Consider the following 23775-nt stretch of genomic DNA (forward strand, 5'->3'; position numbering starts at 1 on the left):
AGAAAAAACAGGTAAGGGGGAAGAAGAAAGTTAGTAAGAAGAAAATAGATAAGGGGGGAAAACAGAAGGGTGAGCCCCAAGAAAACACCACATCATTTATCCCCTATATTTATTCTTTGTTTCTGAAATAAATGAGTTGCTTTGAAATCTTGGAAAGTGTCCACTTTTATCATTACAGAATTAAGTTGTGAATTAATGAGCAAATGAAGTCTTTATATACTTGCCACCTTGCCTAACTATATTAGGCTTCTATTTTTTTTAAAAAAATGACTGACTGACTGACTGTCAAAGCCATCTAGCATGAAAAATGAAGAGATGAGCAGCATTCTGGGCTTTTGTGCCGCTTGACGACTCGAGGTGCATCTTTAATGGGCATGGATACCATTGCTCATAGCACGAGGACATTTTTGAAGTCTGGGAAACTCTTCCGCAGGCTGGGGCCTCCCACTTCAATGTTTCTCTGAGGATAGAAAGAGACTGGTTTTTTTTTTTTTTCAATTTTGTCCCTGCCTTGAGAATAAGCATCTCAGTTTTGTGTTTTTGGAAGGAGTGGTTTTGAATGTTTCAACCCTGCTGTTTCTTCCTGAAAATGTCTCTTTTGGGTTTCTCTTCTTCCTCGTGTTCATCAAATCCACTGTTCTTAGATTCCATGCTTTGCCCTGCCTCCTTGTCCTCATTTTTCCCTGCTAAAAATATGCATTTTTCTAATTTTTGGTGGCATGTATAAATCAGCATTATACATGACGCAATGCAATTTTGAGGGGCAGTATAGCCATGGCCAGGGATGGCACAGTCATGTTTCTGTGGTGCTGCTTGCAAAGAAGCTTGCTGTACCATCCACAGCAAGTTGAAAGTGGTGTTACCCCTTCCCATGGAAAAAATGGTCTATACAGCAAAAAGGACTGTGCCACTAAAGTGCTGGCACTGTGACAGTGCTAGCACCTAGGTGTTGCACTGCCATGTGGTTCCAGAATTCCAGCATAAGCACCTCTGCGCTGATGTAAGTGCCCCTTATGTGACTGCCATGGTTACACCACCTCCTGAGCAATTTGTCCAACCCCCAGGATTACATTGTAAATTGCATATATTTTCCATACAAATACCAAATAAATCATGTATAAGAGTTATACTTGTGTGCATAACCAGTTGTGCAAAGAGTTGAAACAAAGAGGCCAATAGGGCTCCAGAAGATCAAGGTGCCCCAGTATGTTGCACCAAAATTGGTTCATGTTGCATATGGATGGTGGACAAACAAAGCTGCTAGAGTGAGACTTTTCACCTTTAATTAGTGATTTACGGTGGGGAACATTAACTCCCCTTATCCCATTTACAGTGAACTGGGATTCCTGACTTATAAGAATATTGTCCTCATTAAATACTACCTACTCAACTGTACAATGCATTTATCAGATTGACATTCCATAAATTAACTACCTTATGTTATCCATTGACATGACAGGAAGGTATCAGAGGTGACCCCAAATTATCTCTCTGTGGCTCTGTACACAACATACAAAAATCTATGAAAGCACCAAGAAAAAGTGGAGAAGCAAAACCACTGACAAAAACTATAGACTGATATGAAAAAGAAAGGAAATAATGGGACATTCTTACACTCCTAGGTTTTGGAGCTGGTAGGAGAAAGCAGTGTTGAGGAGATGAAAAAAGATTGGGGGGGGGGTATGTGTGATGCTTTTTTAAAGCTAGTAGAGCCTTCTAAGTTGCCTGCTTGCTCATACCCATCTTGATTTGTTGATAGGCCAACAAACAAATATCACATGAACTCCACAAATCTCTGGTACCTTCTCATCTCAGTTGGCTTAAAAGTTTCTACCTGTTCAGAAACCCGGGGAACAAGACACAATTTTAGACTAAAGAGCATTTTGACAATAGAATGTTACAGAACATTTAGTTAAAATTGAGGATGGCCATCGCTGGGAAAACTCAATCTAATAAGAACATAAGAAAATAAGAACAAGCCAGCTGGATCAGACTAGAGTCCATCTAGTCCAGGAGTAGGGAACCTGCGGCTCTCCAGATGTTCAGGAACTACAATTCCCATCAGCCCCTACCAGCATGGCCAATTGGCCATGCTGACAGAGGCTGATGGGAAATGTAGTTCCTGAACATCTGGAGAGCCGCAGGTTCCCTACCCCTGATCTAGTCCATAATCTGTTGATGGAACCAAGACTGGTAGCATCCTACTCTGCTATAGACCTTTTTGTCTACTCTTCTGAGGCACTTCTGACCTTCAGAAATTAGACAGGGCCATCTCTCTTGTGGAACCAAAATTATAGAACTCTTTCCCCAGGGACACTCCTCTGTCCTCTTCTGTCCCTATCCCCTGCCCATTTGTGAAGACTTTTTTTTGTTTTATTCAGTGTTCCTTCCAACACTTCTCCACCTTGCCTTGTCTTAATTGCTGTCTATAAATGTATTTCACTTAGTGTTTGAGATCAGTTTTATGATTTTCTAATGTTCTGCTTCTAATTGTGAGCTGCTTTTGCAGCCACGATTGAGCAGGAAATTGGGATATAAATTATGAGAACAAAAAATAAACGTTATCCATGCAACATTATTGTGTGTAGATGTTTATTCACCACTTGTCAGCCAAACCAAGGCCACCAGAAGAGCTTACCATATCATTTTTCCTTTCTGCATTTTATCCTCACAATCACAGTATGAGATAGGTTAGGCTTAGAGTTAGTTTGGTTCCAGCCATTTTTTACATGCAACTTTAAAAAAAATCCAGGGGTGAGCAGTGTGACCTAACATGCTTCTAGGCCCACGGATGTCAAGTGTGTGTTGAATTGCTCTGCAAATCAATTCACTTCAGAGGCTGATTCAAAGTCAAGTGGCTGAGAATCTGATGGCAAAATACACTGTTCAGATTAATAGCTATTAAGTGGCATGCCTTTCCAAGCCAGGTTGAACCCCTTTAAGCCCAACAGAGTTAGAAGAACATCACTAGGCCCCTTCCGCACATGCAGAATAATGCACTTTCAATCCACTCTCACACTTGTTTGCAAGTGGATTTTGCTATTCTACATCATAGTGCAAAGTGCACTGAAAGAGCATTATTCTCCATGTGCGGAAGAGGCCTCTGCTTAGGATAAGGCAGGGTTCAACCTCATGCCTGACAGGGTGACTTAGCTTCTCAGTTCAAGTTGCATATTTTTTGTATGAACCAAACTCTGTTTAGATAGGGTGTACTGCCTAGCTGTGCCCCAAGACCTCCAGTTCCAATAAAAAAGGCTGATGTAAATTTTAAGATTAATAAAAAAGTAATAAATGCATTTCCCAGTGGAGCGTTATGAATAGGTGAAGTCTGGCTCTCCACCCACGTAGTTTTGTATCACTTCAGTGTGACTTTTAAATAAAGAAAACCTCTCTCATTACACTATTACTTATGTGAGAAAAGGGCAGCATGCAATTTTACCATCTGCACACCTTGAAGGACTGCGGCATTGAAATTGCTTTGATCAATTTAATATTCTGTCCTGTGACTTGTTGGCTGCTTCATTGCTGTTCTGGTTTCACTGCCTCAGATGTGACAAGGCAAGGAAGAGAATTAAATAGCAAAAAGGTCAGTTTAGTAGAAGTGCAGCATTATATTGTATATTGATCACAACATCTAATTTTGCCAGTCTGGAATTGTTATAACAAGGACATTTTATGGAGCCTCTGAAATTCGTCCTGGCTCCCTAGTCACGCTAAGATTAGAAGGCATGCAGGAAAACTTCTTGATCCAGCTTGATTACAACCTGGTTTTTGTGATGTCTGAACCATGCTCCCCCAAAACTCTGATCTTGATCTAGCCCCATGGTTGCACATGTGGAGGCTGTGGAGGGAATTCCTTCATGCCTGCAAATGGGCCAAACCGGTCAGATTTTTGACACTGCCTGTACCCAGTGATTGTATGTGTGAAAGACTGTATTACAACATGGAGGTGAATAGTTCCATGGATCTTCCTGTAACTATACATTCAGTATGGTGAGATCTGGCTTGCTCAGGTAGTAGTAGTAGCAGTAGAATAATAATAATAATAATAATAATAATAATAATAATAATAATAATAATAATAATAATAATAATAATAATAATAATAATAACAACAACAACAACAATAATAATATGATGATGATGATGATGATGATGATGATGATGATGATGATGAAAAAGAAGGAAGAGGAGGAGGAGTTGGATTTATACCCTACCTTTCTCTCCTTTTAGGAGACTCAAGGTGGCTTACAAGCTCCTTTCCCTTCCTCTCCCCACAACAGACACTTTGTGTGGTAGGTGGGGTTGAAAAAGTCCCAAAGAACACCGAGCAGGAATGTAGGAGTGCAGAAACACATCTGGTTCACCAGATAAGCCTCTCCTACTCAGGTGGAGGAGTGGGGAATCAAACCTGGTTATCCAGGGTAGAATCCACCTGCTCTTAACCACTACACCATGCTGGCTCTCAAGGTGAACTTGTACAAGATACAGATGTGTCTGCCTGTTAGCCATATTTGTACTATCTGCTCAGCAACTGTGCCCCTGACCAAGTATAATGCTAACATTTTAGAGTTTCCAGATTCTATGACCCAGTGGTAAATCTGAATCAAGAATAGTGATGGCAAACCTATGACACCCATGTCATGCCACAGTTCCTGGAAAACAAGAAAACAGATGCTTGTCTATTTCATAGTTTACAAAGAATGGCTGTTTTGTTTGCCAAAGAAGAGGATATCACTCTCACCAGTAAAGAAAGTATCCCCTTTTTCATCCCTGAAAAGGTTTTATGTTGAAAGAATGCTTTTTTTTTTGTATGATCAAAGGCCACTTTTTCATGTTACTTCACATATTTTCAGTACAAAAAAACCCACAACAAATTCTGAGTCAGGGCCTGCTTTGGCCTACCGATGATCAGGGAGGAATTCCAAATAACTTCATGCCTCACTGTGGTCAGGAACTGTCAAAGAGTGAGTTGTAATGGCAGGATATGTGGGGGTGCAGGCTGAGTGTAAGCAGAAAGAATGAAGAAGGGAAGAAGAGTTGGTTTTATGTGCTCCCCTTTTCTTTACTGAAGGAGTCACAAAACAACCACCTTCCCTCTCATCACAGTAGTGGGCTGAGGTGGTTCTATGACCATCAGCCAATGATTTCTTCTCAGAACTGTGCACACTCTAAAGAATATGATGATCCCGTCACATGATATGATGATCTCACAATAGAGACTTGGTGCCTGTGAATTGGTTTAGGGATCTCCCTTCTTGTGTATATGTGTGTGTTTGTGTTCTAGACTCATAGTTGTTGTCCACCACATGTGTGGTTCGCATGTTTAAGGATACATATATTTTAAATATTTTCATTAAAATTGAGTTTTTAATCCTGTATTAGAGCCAGACAGGGGTAGTGTTTGCTATTGTTTGCTGTTGACATTTATACTGTCTTAGGCTTTGCTTTGTATTTAATTTACTAGGTCAAGGTACCCCAGAAAAAGGAATGTAGGCATGGGGAAACAAATCTGGTTCACCAGATGAAAGTCCGCTGCTCATGTGCAGGAGTGGGGATTCAAACCCAGGTTGTTCTGGCATCTAAGTTTGGCAGCTGCCCTACCCCCACCCCCCACCCCCACTGCTGTGACCATGGCATCATCTTCCATTCTCAGTCCCCACTGTGGTTTGGCAGTCCACCAGTCCCTGAGATGAACACAAGGCCCATCAATATCACAACCATCCACTCAGATGGGCAGTAGCTCTCCAGAGCCTCTGAAGGAGGTCTTTTACATCACCTTCGACCTGAGCTTTTAAACTGAAGATGTGGAGGATCAAACCTGGGACCTTTGGATTGCCCAGCAGATACTCTACTGCTAATGCCCAGCCCCTCTGGTTCAGGACAGGTCCTTATCCCACTCAGCAGCCCCCCCACGCATGCCTCCATGCCTCCATGCCAGGAGGAAATTCCCTCACTCCTGTTAAAAAGCTGCATCCAGATGGGGCATGGAGGGGTTAGTCAGCTGGCTGTGTTTTATTTCAATGACTTCATCAGCTCAGGCTGATTCCGCATGGGCTGAAAACAGCGGTGTGAAAACAGCGTGAAAACGGTATAAACCCTTTTACACCATTTTCACACCGCTGTTTTTGGCCCATGCGGAATCAGCCTCAGATAAGATCGAAGAAGAAAAGTCAATCCAAGGCTTCCAAGCCAACAGATGGTCAAAGCTCAAGCCAATGGGAAGGGGAGTTTTCCTCTGGAAAATGTAGTGACTCCCCTGACCCCAGTCCCCATTTCCAAGCTCATCATGTAAGTGTGGTGAAGTGGTTAAGAGTAGTGAACTTTAATCTGAAGAACCAGGTTTGATTCCCCACTCCTACACCTGGAGCCAGCTGGGTGACCCTGACCTAGGCACACTTCTCTCAGAACTCTCTCAGCCCCACTGTCCTCCCAACATGTATGTTGTAGGATGAGGAACATAAGCCACTTACAGTGGCCATTTACAGACTCCTTGTAAGCCACTTGCAGACTCCTTACAAGAGAGAAAAGTGGAGAATGAACCACTTAGAGATTCCTTACAAGAGAGAAAAGTGGAGAAATAACTCTTCCTCTTTTTTATTTTATTAAAATTGATACTCCGCCCTTTCCTAACTAACCCCAGGCTCAGGGCTGCTTGCATGCATTAAAATTAAAACGTCTAATATATACAATTATAATAAATTAACTTAAAACTTTAACTACTCAATTATAACAAAACAAATAAAACAATAAGATGGTCACTAGTGAAATGTCATAGGCTACAATCACTGATCCCAACAACTTGTCACACACCTAATTGTTAACTGGGGGGCGGGGGGAGAGCATAGGAAGTGGGGAGGGGGGTATAGGAAAAGTTGAGAAAGTTGGGAGGCCAGCAAGATGGAGATGGACTCCTCCTCCTCCTCCTCTTCTTCTTCTTCTTCTTCTTCTTCTTCTTCTTCTTCTTCTTCTTCTTCTTCTTCTTCTTCTTCTTCTTCTTCTTCTTCTTCTTCTTCTTCCCCCCTGCCTATCCACTCCATCTCTGCACTTTCCATAGGCCGACAGACTGTTGCTGGGAAGCTACTTTTTCAAAAGACTCAAGACGAGTTCGAGAAAATCGGCAAGAAACCAAAGGACTCAACAGCCTTACCGCGGCGCTCGTCTCCTTCCCACGCAAGAAGCGCTTTACACCACCACCACCCTGCTCCCGTCGGTATTGCTTTACCAGCTTCCCTAGTGGGAGGAGGGGGACATTTGGGGGATCCATTTTTAAGCGATTCCCAATTTTCTGTTTCTTTCCACGTCTGCTCCAATGTAGCTCATCTGAAACTATGCAAAGCGACCGTTGTGAACTGCAGAAAGGTTTAGCTTGGAGTGTTCAGCGGGGTAGCTGGAGAATCCCGATGGCTCCTTGACTCTTCTTCTCTTCCTTTGAACGCTGCGTTTTGCCACCTACCAGTTGGTTGCAAAGTTCGCCAATGGAGTCAACGGAAAGATGGGACGGCGGAAGGGCAAACCTGGGAGCAGATCCAGGTGCGGACGGGAAGGCAAGTAACCTCTCAGCTCCGGGTCTGCTTTAAAGCAAAGTGGAGCTGGAGGGGGAATTGCTCTGTGCAACTGGGGATATTTCCACAGTGAGCTCTGCAAAGGTGATATAGTCACAAGCACCCCCTCCCCCGATTTAACAGTCCTTTCCGACTGCACTCGAAAAATGGGGATACATTCCAAAGAGTAACAAAACTGCCCCTTCGAGTTTCCTCCAGGCCCACTGGATGTCAGGGAAACGAGGAATGCCAGTTGACTTGACTAGGCTCCATAGAAACACACTGAAATACTGCAAAGGTGCAACTAAGGCACAGATTACCAGAAAGAATGAAATGGTGCAAGTATAGCTCTGGGACTGGAATGACAATCCACAGAGCAGAATGGCATTCTCTAGGAGAGGTATGAAGGTCGTTGGGAACAGAACGACACCTCACGAGGAGTATGAAAGTGGCATGCCAGGCTCTAGAAGCGGTATGAAGGTCCCTGGCTGTCAAATGCTCCCGTCCCAGGAATAGATTGCTACCTCCATGAAAAGAATGGCGGCCCCTGAGCGAGGAACAACTCCCATCATTCCAGACCCCGAACACTCATTCCTCTCCCTGGGGGGTTATTTCTTTGACTCCCTTCCTCGTTTGCTGCAAACTTTTGCAGTCTTTCCAGGCAGTTCAATGGAGACACATCGCATCTATTGGCATTCCTGGTCCCCATGAGGTTCAGTGGCCATTCACGGTGCTCCTGACTTGTTTCCAGTGGGCAGTCTGGTCAGTTGTTTTAGTCGATCTCGAGCAGACACACACAACTCCCCCCCCCCCACGCTCCACAGTTGCCAGAAATCTACAAGGGAATGGAGTGCTGAGTTTTGTCAGGAAGGAGACATGGGGTTAAGTGCAAAGAGGGAGGGGCGGGGACCCCCATCGAAATCAGGTTTTTTTGGGGGGGGGTAAATCCCCCATCCCTTCTATACCCGAATGGAGAAAAGAGGGGGGAAAGCTCTTCCTTGCCACCTCGCACTCCTCCGACTCATCCAAACATGTATAAATATAGCAGGGCTCTACAGTGCAGTGGGGGGGAGGGGGTGCGGGGGGGAGGAGGAGAGAGAGAGAGGAAAAGAAAGAACCGAAAAAGCACAGAAAGACGCCACGAAGACGCCAAACGCAGCGTGGCAACCTCGCTACCGCAGGGTGGGAGGAAGCGATACGTTGTTAAAAAAAATAGAAGAAAAAATGGCGTGCGCTACAATTACCTCCGATCGCTAGCCGCTTGACACCCTGACACGCATTGCAGCCGAGCCACTGGGCTGGGCGAAGGCGATTCCCCCCTGCCTGAACTCCGAGCCAGGTGCGGTGCCCTGCCGGGAGCGAGGCGCTGCGGAGGGAGACAGGAAGCAAACGCTCAACTTTCCCCCTTCTGCAAGGGCTGCAATGAAAGACTCCATTTAGGAGAGGAGGAGGGAGCCCTTTTACGCAGATGACGGCTGGGAAGCCGCGATTCCTTTCACGCTCGCCCAGGACTGGATTGATTCCTTTCGCTCTGGCTGCCTCTTCTCCTCTCCCCCCCCCCCCCCCCCACGTAAATTTCCCCCCTTTCCTCCAGCAGATGGATTTTTGCCACTGCGGCTCAGCAGAGGGTGTCAGACCCTTCGGAGCGCGCAAGGCTGGAGAGAGCAGGGACCTCTTAGCAACTCCTGCCTTGGGAATGAGTGAGTGAGGAAGACGAGAGGGGAGGGGGGAGGAAAAAAAGAAGACGAGAAGAGAGAGAGAGGAGGAGGAGGAGGAGGAGGAAGCGGAGAGAGGAGGAAGCCAGGCACAGAGAGAGAAAGAGGAGAGGAACGCCAGGGAACGCCATGGAGAGCCCCCAAAGCGCCGCGATTGCGGATTTGTTGCCGCGCCATTGGTTTGGCTGGGCGTGATTTCAGCACCAAGGGCGACTGGACAGCGCCCGGCGGGGGGTCTCCCGGGCGGCCAGGAGGAGCAGCGGCGGCCAAGACAGAGAGAAGCCAGGTCAGTCCGGAGCCGAGCCGAGCCGAGCCATGCCCACGCCGCGCTCCCAGCCGCGCCGCTCGCCCGCAGACGCAGCGGCTGCTGCGGCGGCGGCTGCTTCATAGCCAGCTCCTTCTTTCGGGCGGCCGGAGATCTACTTCGCTGTTTTTTTTTGGTTCTCCCCTTGGGGGAGGGGGGTGGGGGCCTTCTGGGGGTGGGAGTTGTGAGTCCGGCACTTCTTCCAACCCCCCAGCTTTCTTGTACCTGCGTGGATAGTTTGTGGATATGATCTCTGACCTGAGTCCGAGCTATTGCAGCGTTTGCGGGGGCAGAGAGGGCTGAAAGGAGACCAGAGCCCCCCCCCCCCAACTGGGGCAGAGAGGGCTGAAAGGAGACCAGACAGCGACACCCCCCCCCCCCAACTGGGGCACAGAAGACTGAAAGGAGACCAGGCAGCGCTTCTCCCCCCCCCAACTCCGATCTCCCCCATTTCATTTCTCCCCACCCATCATTCTCTCCCTTTTTGGGGATTTCTCATCCTCCCCCTCTTCCCCCCTCTCCTCCTTTTTGGCGATGGTTCGGACACTGCATGCCCGGCAGGGACTTGCCCGGGCTTCGGCGTGAGGGCAGGGATTTGCCTCGCAGTTCCTCCGTCTGCTCCAGTCCGGGGATGACTCGCTGGGCGTAAAGATGCTGCTTTGGATCCTGCTACTGGAGACGTCTCTTTGTTTCGCCGCCGGGAATGTTACAGGGGACGTTTGCAAAGAGAAGATCTGCTCGTGCGCCGAGGTCGAGGGCGACTTGCACGTCGACTGCGAGAAGAAGGGCTTCACCAGCCTGCAGCGCTTCTCGGCCCCCACGTCGCAATTCTACCATTTGTTCTTGCACGGCAATTCCCTCACGCGCCTTTTCCCCAACGAGTTTGCCAACTTTTACAATGCGGTCAGCCTGCACATGGAGAACAACGGCTTGCACGAGATCGTGCCGGGGGCTTTCCTGGGGCTGCAGCTGGTGAAGCGGCTGCACCTCAACAACAACAAGCTCAAGTCGTTCCGCAAGCAGACCTTCCTGGGGCTGGATGATCTGGAGTACCTCCAGGCCGACTTCAACCTGCTGCGGGACATCGACCCGGGGGCCTTCCGGGACTTGAACAAGCTGGAGGTGCTGATCTTGAACGACAACCTCATCAGCATCCTGCCGGCCAACGTGTTCCAATACGTGCCCATCACTCACCTGGACCTGCGGGGCAACCGCCTGAAAACCTTGCCTTACGAGGACGTCTTGGAGCAGATCCCGGGCATCGCCGAGATCCTCCTGGAGGACAACCCTTGGGACTGCACGTGCGACCTCCTCTCGCTGAAGGAATGGCTCGAGAACATCCCCAAGAACGCCTTGATCGGCCGGGTGATCTGCGAAGCCCCCACCAGGCTGCAGGGCAAAGACCTGAACGAGACCACGGAGCAGGAGCTGTGTAGGAAAAACCGGGTGGATTCCAGCCTGGCCGCTCCCCCCGCGGAAGAGGACGCCTTCGATCCTGGCCCCATCCCAACTCCTTTCAAAGTCCACGGCAAGGAAGACCTGGTCACGCCTGGTTCCGCTCCTCACGGGGGCACTAAGATCCCGGTCAACTGGCAGATCAAGACCAGACCCACCGCCGCAGGTTCGACCCTGGCTGCCAAAGGCAAGTCCTCCAGCAGCACCCCTTGCCCGGCCACCTGCGTCTGCCATCAGATCCCGGGAGGCTTCAAGGTGAACTGCAACGACGGCAACGTGAGCAGCTTGATGGACCTGAAGCCCAAGCCTTCCAGCGTGCACGAGCTGTTCTTGAGGGGCAACAAGGTTCACACCATCCGGAAATCGCATTTTGTGGATTACCGGAAGCTCAACCTGTTGGACTTGGGCAACAACAACATCGCCACCATGGAGAACAACACTTTCAAGAACCTCTTGGAGCTGGTGTGGCTGTATATGGACAACAACTACTTGGACATTCTCTCTCGGGAGAAATTCAATGGCCTGCAGAACCTTGAGTACCTGAACATGGAATTTAACGTCATCCAACTCATCATGCCAGGCACTTTTAATGCCATGCCCAAACTGAGGGTCCTCATCTTGAACAACAACCTGCTGAGGTCCCTCCCTGTTGACGTCTTTGCTGGGGTGTCTCTCTCCAAGCTCAGCATCCACAACAACTATTTCCTCTACCTGCCTGTGGCAGGGGTGCTGGACCAACTCACCTCCATCACCCAAATAGACTTGCACGACAACCCATGGGACTGTAGGTGCCCCATCGTCCCTTTCAAGCAGTGGGTGGAGCTTCTGAGGCCCAAGGTGATGATGAGCGACTTGAGATGTGAGACTCCTGAAGAGTTTTTCAAGGAGGACTTTGAGTCCCTCTCCAACGAGGCCATTTGCCCTCAACTCAAAATCATGCCCACCTTGACTTCCACCCATAAGAACAGCACTGGGCTGGCTGAGACTGGGACTCATTCCAACTCTTACCTGGAGACCAGCAGGGTCTCCATCTCAGTGCTGGTGCCTGGCCTTTTATTGGTCTTCGTCACCTCTGCCTTCACAGTGGTTGGCATGCTGGTCTTCATCCTGAGGAACAGGAAGCGCTCCAAGAGGCGGGATGCCAACTCCTCCGCCTCTGAGATCAACTCTTTACAGACAGTCTGTGACTCTTCCTACTGGCACAATGGACCCTACAATGCGGACGGAGCCCATAGGGTGTATGACTGTGGTTCTCACTCCATATGAGACTGTGACACCAGAGTGGGGGAACTACAAATTAATTATAATTATAATCAAGACAGCCAATCATGTATGGGCAACCAGTTCCACTTCAGCAATCAGCAACCTCAACTCTCCATGGGTGGTTCCAGCTCCCTTTTCTTGACCTGTACATCGCTGTCTCCTCCGCTGACGTGAATGGACCCCAACCAGGGACGGGGCTTGGCCCTCTCGAAGCTACCTTCTGGTGAAACGCACCTACCCGCTCACCAAAACTGGGATCGAACGGAATAGAGGCTTGCTCTTAATTTAATTTAATTTCTGTTTTCCCCTCTGGCCCCTCACCCCCCAAACCTGAAGCTGTACTTGGTGCAACTGCGCACAGCTCACGGGGGAGGAAAGAAAGAAACAAGGATTGAACTTGGGAATCAACTTGAGGGGGGGCCGAAAGAGAAAAAAACCCACCCTTTCAGGGGGCCCCCCCAGCCATGTGGATTTTTTTGATTTGGCTCTGTGTACGCGGGGGCCCCCTAGCGGTGACCTCCTCGTTGCGCCCAGAGCGTCCAGTTGCACGAAGGCATGAATGTAATGTAAATAAATGACTCCGATTTCAACCCCCCCCAACACAAAAAAACCCCCGAACAGTCCCAAGTTGCTGCATGGCTCGCATGGATACAAACCACGCAGGGACGCTTCAGCCCCAATGGAAGCAGCGTCCACTTTCACCTCGTCCTTCCTCTTATCTGATAAGTTCCATCGTATCAAACTTTCTATATACAAAAATACAGTTATACTCAGAATAAAAAAAAGCAAAGGTGCCATTTTCCGCCATTATTTTCGTGTGATTGCTAGGCAGTAGAGATCGTCCTTTTACTGTGAAACAAACGAGGGACAAAAAAAAAACCAACGAGAAAAATGTAAAGATTTTTATTTAAGACATGTTTGCATGGCTATAGTCTCATGGGTTCAGGTTTTGCGTTTGGGAATGGGGGGATTACTTTGTGGGGGGGAGAGTTTTCCCTCTGTTGGGGGGGAGGGAGGCGGGGGTCAGTTTGCTTCTGGTTCTGTTGAGTTTCCTTTGGAAAAAAAAAACGATATTTCTCCAAAGGCTTTTCCATCTGAATGTTAACAACAAAAAAAGAAACCCCTTGGCGTTTTCAAAGTGTTAAAATATTAGCGGTTTTGCTTTTGTTTTGCTTTTTAAGAGAAAGAATCCGGTGCAATCGGGCTGGAGGAGTGAAAGCCACTCCAGTGCATAAGATGCTCAGTTTTATTTTATTTGGGAGGGGGGTTGCTTTTGAACATCACACGCTTTAAAAAAAAAATCTAACTGGAGGAAATCCAAGCTGGGGGGAGGGCGGAGGGAAGCAAGCGAGAGACTTCAGCAATTCTATTCGAGGATTTTATAATGGCATATTTTTTCAGTATTAAAGTGAAAAATGTTTGCAAAGCTTGGGTCCTTCGGAATTTCTTCCCCAGCGTCACTTTCTTGGTGGGGGAGGGGGAAGGGACGGAGACCCCCCCCTTTTCATTTTTGGCTACCCTTCCCATCCGAGCATCTCTCTCTCTTTCCTCCCAAAACCAGGTCCATTGCATTCAGAGGGGGTGTCCCCCCCCCCCGGTGGTTGTGGTTGTTTTTTTTAAATTTTGCACTGAATGCAGCAACGAATTCCTCTTTATTCCTCTGCAACCCCGGCTGCTCACTGCAGATAGACTGGGGAGGTGGGTGGGAATTGGCCGGCCTTAGATCACGCCGGAGAATCCCCCCGGGGGCCCGGCCTCCATTGAGTAGCGCTGCTTCGAAAGCCGATGATTGACAGAGAGAGGGATGCCGGCGGGGGCAATTGGGCTTGGGCATCTGGGAGGGAGGGGGCAATGCAGCTCATGAGAGGCGCTGGAATTTCCTTATCCACCACTTCACCCCCATCCAGCCCGATCTGTCCCCTCCCCTTTATTATTGGAAATAAATCCCTCTTGTTCCTGCCGCCGTCCGGCCTTGGCTTCCCCAGACTCCCTATTCAGATAATCCCACCCCCGCCCAGGCAGCCCCCGCTGCTTCCAGTCGGTTGCAGCCTCCCAGCTGAACTCCCCATGAAGGCATGGAAGATTTCAAGTCACGTTGCCACTGACTTCCAGCAGACGGAGGACCCCTTTCAAGGGGAAAAGCTGGGAACTGCCCTCACCCCCTCATGCGAGTATGGGAATGTGACTTAAAAATGCTCCTTTTGGGAACTCAATGAGTTAAAAAGCAAACAGAGAGAAAGGGGGGAGAGGGAGAGCAGGAAGCCCACAGCAAATGCCACCTTGTTCAGCATCCACTCTGTACAATGGGAACTAGTCATGCCCCCACTGGGGGAAACTTTTTCAAGTTTGTCTGGCTGTTTCCTATTGTTTGCATAGCTTTTTGGTGATCATAAGCCTAATAAGCTGTTTTGAACGATGGATGCCTCCTTAAAGGGAACCATCCTCATCCCCCCCTTTATTTCTGTGAGCTCAGTTGTTTTTAAAAGAATTTGGTCCATTACGCAAAGACAACATGCTCCCCACCCCACCTCATGGAAAACAGAGTCATTGTAGGAACTCTTCCCTGTGAGTGAGTCCTGTTGAATAGACCTGAATAGGATTCTGAACCTGCACCCTATTTTTTTTTTAAAAAAATCTGCTTCATCAGTTTCTCAGATTGCAGGGGGCATCAAAGAAATTAGCTTGGCAGGCCCAGCAGGTATGTAATGGCTCGGTTAGGAGAAAAGATGCAAAGGACAATGGAGGCCAGAACACAGCCAAAGGTGCTATCAGTTGGCTAGATAATCCAGACTCTTAAAAAAAAAAAGAATGTTGCACCAGTACCAATCTTACCAAGCTGCACATTTTTTGTGATTATCCTCTGGTTTCTTAGGCTTTCTTCTGAGAAATACTTGCATTGCGATTGAAGGGCAGATTGTACTAAAAAAGAAAAAAATCACAAGGAGAATTTGTGCTGCATGCCCTTTGTGACAGGGAATTGTATGCCATCCTTGCTTCTTCTTTTTTTTACACTTCAGCCATCCTAAAAAAGGGCTGCTAACTTCTAATGGCCCATTTTTGACCCTCCTTTTTTTAAATACAAAAGCAGACGATGTTTTTCGCATCAAATAACACATAATTTTCACCAATAACCTTGATTATTTTACAGATGATCAATGACCAGTAAGGGTCTCTATGGTTCCATCATCTTCAGATTTCTTAGAATTTTTTTTTCTTACACTTGAATTTGAAGCGAAGTATTAAATTTAATGAACCAGGAGCAATTAAAACCTCATCAAAGTTATTCTGGATTTTATAAGGCAAGCTTTTTGCTCCCCTCCCCATCCCAGCCCCCATGTCTGTCTTGCATCTCCCTGGAATTCTTACACAATGATAACTGGGAAGATGGAAACATGCCATAACCGCAGCAAGTGAATAAGGTGAGGGGATATTTCAATATGTCTCACTCACATCTATTTTAAAATGTCATAAAATGTTTTATTCATCTCGGTAAAGCCGAACGGCCTCCATATTATTTATGCAACGGGAAAGCATATGTGATATTGGTGCCACAGCCTTATTAGTCATTTATGTATTTATCATATGCGGTGTGATCTGCTTTGTTCAAGGGTTATGAAATAACCGTCCTGCGAGCTATAAAGATTGTATTTGCTGTGTGAAAGATGTTGTTTCTTGTTGAATCAGTCTTTAATTCATCAAATTAAAAAGAGATTTTGGTTATATCAGGTGTGAATAGAAAGGGGGAGGGGGGAGAAGACAGATTATTTACTTTTACAACTTGAAATGAAGTATTTCCTGTGATGCTACAGAGCTAAGAATAGGTCCAAACTTAATCTGTTGTCATAGGAATGTATGCTTGAATATATATGAGTAGCTCATGTGCTTATTTATTAGAAAGCTGAATGAGGTTTATCATGTAGCGGCATCGTAATGCGCTGAATTGGATAAGGAATGAATGAGATTCTGCCTCGTGAGAAGGTTTCAGCTGTTCCCAGACACATTGGTGTATGTTCATGGAGTTATACAAATGACCCTTTGGGTGTACATTTCATTTTGCTCATACAGTTGGTTGGTTCGACGTATTCAGCAGCGGAACACGACAGCGTGAAAGATGAGGGCTGTGTTAGACTGGAAACAGGGGTCAGGAAAAGAATCTTAGGTTTAGCAAAGTGGATGGAGGACAGCTTCTGGTTGGACTGTTGTGAGTGGATGATCTCAGGTCTTTGGACAAAATTCTTATTGAATTCAAAGGTGTTTGCATTTTTACATAACTGAGCTGTCCTGAAGAGGGCGGGGGAAATCTTGTTTTCTTTAATCCTTTGCAGAAGCAGACAGAAGCATCTCAAAAAGCAGAAATCACATGAAACTCAAGCTCAGTTAACCAGCATGGACTGTTAGTTGCTAAACACATGAATGCTAATCTGTGTGATCAGTTGCTTACATATGAAGCACCATGCTTGTAACCAGGCTGACTGCAGCTGTGTCTAATCAGGGCCACCCTTTATTTTGTTGAGTTCCACAGGTTTGGTTTCATCTAGCCTCAACCACTGATTCATCTGTTAGCAGCTAACCATCCAGAGAATCTGCCACATGGTTTAGGGATTGTAATGCCAGCCACAGCACCAGCATAAAATGTCAATGGAGCCTTAGAAAAGGCCAGGCTCAGTTCCATGGTGAAATGTCGCTTTCCTGGTCACATGTTCTGAACAACCTTTCTCGGCTGTGAACTCAGTCGATAAAAACATAGGGCAATGATTTGTAAATGGACTTCAAGTCTGACACTGTCACATTTTGTTATATGGAGCTCACATAATGCCCAGGGACACGATGCCTCTGGGAACTAGTTTGGAGCCAAGCAATAGAAGACAGGGGGCATCACTATCATGTCCCACTTGTAGACTCTCTAAAGGCATCCATTTGACCACTGTTGGAAAACTGAGCTGGGTGGTCTGATGCACCAAGGCAATTTGTATGCATTCAAATTCTTCAGAATTCCATTTTCATTCAAAGGTGATCTGTGATGGGGTAATTAAGCCAACCTCCATTCATTGAGCTACTAAAAAGATGTGCCCATAGTTGTCAGAATGGGGGTTCTCCCATATTTTAAAAATAATCAGTCTTGGTCTGTCAGAGGCAGCATTCAGTTAGATAGACTATATCAGTCTGGCTCCTGAAATGAGGCTTGCGGCAGAGGGACTTCTTAATGAAGTAACGCCTGGATAACAAACATCTGGTCAATTTAGATGCTGTTCATATTGACAAGCTAGAAACACTGACATATTGAAATGCTATATGTATTGAGAAGCTGGGATGTGTCCAGAGAAGGGTGACCAACATGGTAAAAGGTCTGGAATCCATGCCCTATGAGGAACAGCTTAGGGAGCTATGCATGTTAAGTTTGGAGAAGAGAGGGCTAAGGGGTCACATGATAGCCATGTTTGAATATTTGAAGAGATATGTTGAAGATGGAGCAAGCTTGTTTTTCTGATTCTCCAGAGACTACTACAAGGAGTAATGGGTTCAAACTACGAGAAAAGAGATTCCTTCTAAACATTAGGAAGAATTTTCTGATGGTAAGGACTGTTCGGTAGCGGAACACACTGCCGCTGAGTGTTGTGAAGTCTCCTCCTTTGGATGTTTTTAAACAGAGACTGGATGGCCATCTGTCAGGAGTGTTTTGATTGTGTATTCCTGCATTGAAACAGGTTGGACTGGAGGGCCCTTGTGGTCTCCAACTCTATGATTCTATGATTTTATTCCTTAGGATCCTCTGTTGTTATTTATTTACGTCTTTGGTATGTGTAGGGGGAGGGACTGTGTCTCAGTGGCAGGGTATCTGCTTGGCATATGGAAGGTCCTAAGTTCAATTCCTGGAATCTGTAGTTGGAAGGATCACTTTGAAGGAGATATGAAAGAACTTTGGCTGAGACCCTGGAGAACCTCCACCAGAGTATGTAATAATCACCTTGATGGAGCAATGCTGTAGTTTAGTATAATGGAAATTCATATGTTCATTAACTTTCTGAAGTTTGTCTTTGAAGATTAAGCCTTGCCAACTTTGGAACTGCTAGCAATAGTGAATGGCATGTTCCACTGTGTGTTTGTGGTACTTCAGTCAAAAGTCATGTGTCCTCTTAATCCTTGTAGAAGGGATCAACTGTGCAAGTTAATGGAACAAACAGAAAGCTAAAATGTGGGTTGTTTACAATGGAAGCATCAACTGTGTGCACCAAATTCTGCACATGAGCCCTGTAATAGGCTTTCACCGTCATGTGTACCATGACATCAATCAAAATGGCTGCAAGCACAGGCCATACATTGAGTGACTATCTCAGAAACTGGCATCTCCATGTGATTCTAGCTGGGTTATGGCCCACCAGCAGCCTCATTCACTCAGGCAGAAGCTCAAATGGGCTGTGGCTCAGCAGTAGCACATCAGCTGTGTATGCAGAAGGGCCTACGTTCAGAGTCCATGATTTCCAGGTACAAAGATCATGTGGTAGATGATAAGATCTCTTCTTGAGACCCTAGAGACATGCCGCTAAAGTAGACATCAGTTACTTTGGTGAACTCAAGGTTTGGCTCAGAATAAGGCAGCTTCATGGCCTCATCCTGTAGGAATGACCAAATATGAATTAGTCATATACTGCTTCATTTTATTTAAGAAGACTTTTTTCTACCTTTAAGGAGTCTCAAAGTGGCTTACAAATGCCTCCCTTTGTTCTCCCCACAACAGACACCTTGTGAGGTCAGTGGGGCCGAGAGAGTCCTGAAGAACTGTGACTAGCCCAAGGTCACCCAGCAGGCTTCGTGTGTAGAAGTGGGAAACAAATCAATTTCACCACATAGGAATCTGCCACTCATATGGAGGAGAGGGGAATCAAACCCAGTTCTCCAGATTAGAGCCCACCATGCTTAATCACTACACCATGCTGCCATGAAAGGGCTGGAAAGGAGGACTGGGGTCAGGGGAATTGTTACATTTTGCAGAGAGAAAAGCTCCCCGCCCTATTGACCTGAACTTGTCAATTGGCTTGGAAGCTGGCCGTGAACTCAATTGGCTACCATACCATAAATTCTAAGGATCAGCTTAAACATGCAACCTTACTCCAAATGACGTTGAGAGAGCATTGATTTCAGATCATGGAGCCATGTGACCTGGAAGAAATTAAAATCACACCAATCCATCTGGTGAAGCCCATGGTCCTCATGTCCTTGTTGCCCCATTTTTCTCAAGGGCACTTTGATTCTATTCCCTTGGTGACGGAGAAATAGGGTGTTTGTTTATTTGTTTATTTATTTGTTTATTTATTGGATTTCCAGGCCACCCTTCCTTTTTTAGGCTCAGGGTGGCTTACAACAATGATACATTAAAATTAAAATCAAATTTCAATTGATCAATACCGATGATAGAAACTCTGGTGCCAATAACTCCAAAATTAAGGCAGGAATGAATCGACAAACTTCAGCATCCATATAAAATGAGGAAAAGGAGAGGGGGAAAAGGGGAGGGAGGCCAGAAGATGGAATACTATTGCTGTCCTCAACCAAAAACCTGGCAGGACAGCTCTGTCTTACAGGCCTTGCAGAACTGTGATAAATACTGCAGGGCACAATCCTCATTAGACAGAACATTTCACCAGGCTAGGGCCAGGGCTGAAAAGGCTGACAGTCAGATAACTTTAGGGCCAGAGTTATTTAGAAGAAGAAGAGTTTGGATTTATATCCCCCCCTTTCTCTCCTGTAGGAGACTCAAAGGGGCTTACAATCTCCTTTCCCTTCCCCCCTCACAACAAACACCCTGTGAGGTAGGTGGAGCTGAGAGAGCTCCAAAAAGCTGTGACTAGCCCAAGGTCACCCAGCTGGCACGTGTGGGAATATACAGGCTAATCTGAATTCCTCAGATAAGCCTCCACAACTCAAGCAGCAGAGCTGGGAATCAAACCAGATCAGAGTACACTTGCTCTTAGCCACTGCTCTTAGCCACTACACCACTGCTGCCCTCTTTTACAATCAGAGCCAATACTCGCTCCAGTATGGATCAGCTTAGAGCACTGGAACACTCTCTAAAAGGTCCCCTTTTTGAGAAAAAAAATGAGCCAGAGTACTTCACAGCTTTATTCCACTGCTTTATGTTCATGTTGCAATGACTGCTGGGCACTGCGGAGTCAGATTTTACAAGTGAGTGGCTAGACTTGGAACAACTGATTAATACTGAGTAAATGAAGTTGTCCTTGGAAGATCCTTGAATTAATGTCTGTTCTTTCTTATGTGATGAGTTAGTCATCATACGGTGACTAGGTTTTTGAAGCATTTTGTTTGTATTTACCCAGATGGATGATCTGATTACTAGAATCAGGAATACTGAACAGGGGAATTAGAGTTGCATGAGATGATGGAAATGGATATGAAACTGGCGATGTCTTAGTGGAAATATTCACAAACAGTAACTGGAATTATAATAATATTCTTTAATTAGGCACACAAATGTAATTTTATTAATGAAACATGAATCTGTAAGTGAATGTGCTCAACTTGACCTATTAATGCCAAGGAGCTTTAGAAAGGAAGATAATAGTATTCAGTTAAAATTCAGAGGGAAAGTTTTATGGAACCTAACACTGACCTTATTGGCTATTTAAAGGGCATTGTAGAAGAAACTGATGCCGACACAGTACTAAATTTAATGAATACTGTTCAAATTCGTATTGCCTTTTGTTGGAAGAAAAAATGTGCTATCTGTAGCAGATTCCCAATGGATAGTCGTGTTGGTCTGTAGCAGTAAAATGAAACAGGATTCCAGTGGCACCTTAACGACTAACAAAAGTTATTCCCCTATAAGCATTCATACACAGTGATGTTAGCAGTGGTTTAACTGAGGAAGTTGCATGTTATAGCAGAATGAGTGTGCATTCGTAAGAAATCTTGTTCTTGCACATTGGAACGTTACATTTCAAAACACCACAACAGTGCTCATATACTTTATTCAATGTTATATAGCTGTGTAAATAGGTTGATATTAGATATATTTTAGATTTTTTTTTGTTTTTCTGTTATTATCACTGATTGTAATTTGGGTTTCATATCATATATTAATAGTAAATACTCAGAAATGATGGAGCAATCAGTCAAGATGGTGGGCTGAGTTTGGTTTCGTTGGTGGCAAGTAGTGAAAATCTGTCTCAAACACTTCCTCTTCAGCCATATTTGCTTTGCGTCAATTGCGTGCCGTGGATTCCCCCAATGAGGTATGATGAGCAGACTTGGCTTTTGTACTTCATATTCCCATTTAGCCATGAAGTTTATAGCATTCAGACATCATCTCTCAAATGAACTTACCCCACACTATTTTTGTAACTCTTGAGTTTCCTATAGGAAATAGGGGATACATATTTATCTGTAAGTGCTGGAAGGAGGAAAATCTGCTTGCATGCATTTGAACTGGAAGGAGGAAAATCTGCTTGTAAGATATATTTGCTCTAGGAATACTATGAATGAAGGAAGGGGTGAATGTCCACTCCAATCAGCCTCACCTCCAAGTTGTTTTGCACTTTAATGAAAGGGTCTGTGCTACTCTATACCTGTACATAATGTCTAGTTAACTCTGTTTTGTGATGTTCAAGTGTTTGCAAATATTGTCAGGTCAAAATAATGCAGGTCAAAAACTAGAAAGCCTCATGTTGCTGTGTAATGTCTGAAAGAAAGGATAGTTCCACAGATGTAAACCAAAGTCTGCTGAAATAAGCTATACACAGAATCTTCTACTTAGTATGGGAATGTGTATAGTACGGATGTGAGTCAGTAAGTCCTGTGATAATCAAAATGTTCATTCTGGCTAACATAACAGTTTTCACTTGAATTAGAAAAGAGGAATGCAGAATGACAAAATGGACTGAGAGATTGTTGCTCTGTGAGTAGCCATTGTGTGGGAGGCAAGCTAGATCTTGCTCGATCTGAAAGTAAATTAGCAGCCTCCTAGGATAGTGTCAGGTTTAGAGGAAATAGAATTAAGCTCACAAGGCTTCCTGTGCTTCGATGTCAAACATCCAGTAGCCAGGCCTCCTGAGGTCCCTAGTATACAGACTACTTTAATTAGGAGCGAAACCATGCAAGGGAATAGGTGAGAAAATAGGTTGTTGGATGCTTGGAGGTTTCTAGCAAAGCAGGGAAAGGGGATTGTTGATTCCTGTGCAGACTTCCTGTGCTCCCAGTAGTGCTGCCAACCCATCGCTGGCAAACCCAGAGAGCTTTCCAAGGGTGGGGCTCTGGAAAACAGCATCACTGATGCCATGGCATCACTTCTAGGCAGACCCAGAAGCAATGTCAGCCCCCACCAGCCTCTATGTTAGAAACCATAGAAATGGTGGAATTTCTAGAGCGTCACAGTAGCCTGTGACATCACTTAAAGGGTTTCTCTGATAAATGATGTTATAGCATTGGCAACACCAATCCCTCCCTCTCCCTCTTCCTTTCACAGCCACGTTGATTGGCAGAAGGCAAATGGGTGTAGTGGAGGGATGACCCACCAGTGCTTGACATTGGGCAACCCCAGACTGCCAGTCTTCTGTATACAGAAGAGCTTTAGAGGAGTCCTTTGTGAAGAACCACAACTCCATGGTTGAGTATATGCCAGTCAGTTGAGGGGACCAGGTTCAGTCTTTGATATGTGTAAATAAAAGATTTGAAGTATTGGGAATTTGGGACCTTGTGTAGCAACTGGAACAATAATATAAGATGTCTTCGTATGTGTAATCATTATCTGCTCATCTTTAGGTGATGATAGGTTTTTATCCTGTATGCTGATACTAGTTCTGTTTCTGTTCTATTGCTCTGATTCAACTCTTGTTCCAAGTACTAAACTTCTAGGCACTCCGTGTCTATTAAGAAATTGCATCCATTTCTGGGACATAAAATTCAAACACGTTTCCAGGTGTGAACAGCTTGTATATGAAAACTGTGACTCTGGCAGGCACTTAATTTTGCAGCTTTCAGTGAGGAATGGAACTTGTGGAAATGTTGGGTCTCTGGCAAGGGACTTTCGATGAGAGACGATAATGAAAAAGATTCTGTGCCTCTGCAGCAGCTTGTCAGCATTATAAGTCAAACCTCTTATTACACATTGCCCAACTGTAGGGATGAGAAGGAAATGATATGCCAACAACCTTAATGAGAACATTAAGTCTCTGAAGATGTGAAAAGAGGTGTTGGAAATGTTGAGTGGCTAAAACAGACACCGTTATATCGTTTCCTAAGGTGTCCTCATAGTACTCCCTGAGAACATAAGAAGAGACCTTTCAACTAGGACAAAGGTCTCTCTTGGATAGGAGTCACATGACTTTGAGAAGCTCCAAAGCAGCTCTCTCCCAGAATTACAACTGGTATAAACAACATAGATCAGTCGCCCTGGGGAAAAAATGGCAACTTCAGAGGGTAGCCTCTATTATACCATACAGTCTGGAAGAAAATGGTCCATTTCGCACAAGTGCCTGAAAAT

At 45.6% G+C, this 23775-nt stretch overlaps 1 protein-coding gene across 1 annotated transcript; it reads left to right on the plus strand.

The window, feature by feature from the left end:
- The first annotated feature begins 8648 nt into the window (after window positions 1-8648).
- Window positions 8649-13707, plus strand: SLITRK1 (SLIT and NTRK like family member 1). Its single transcript, XM_048493639.1, has 2 exons — window positions 8649-9545; window positions 9778-13707. The coding sequence occupies exon 2, from the start codon at window positions 10215-10217 to the stop codon at window positions 12282-12284; it is 2070 nt and encodes a 689-aa protein (XP_048349596.1). The 5' UTR covers window positions 8649-9545; window positions 9778-10214; the 3' UTR covers window positions 12285-13707.
- Window positions 13708-23775: the final 10068 nt, after the last annotated feature.

Source organism: Sphaerodactylus townsendi, linkage group LG04 (genome assembly GCF_021028975.2).
Source record: "Sphaerodactylus townsendi isolate TG3544 linkage group LG04, MPM_Stown_v2.3, whole genome shotgun sequence".
NCBI lineage: Eukaryota > Metazoa > Chordata > Lepidosauria > Squamata > Sphaerodactylidae > Sphaerodactylus > Sphaerodactylus townsendi.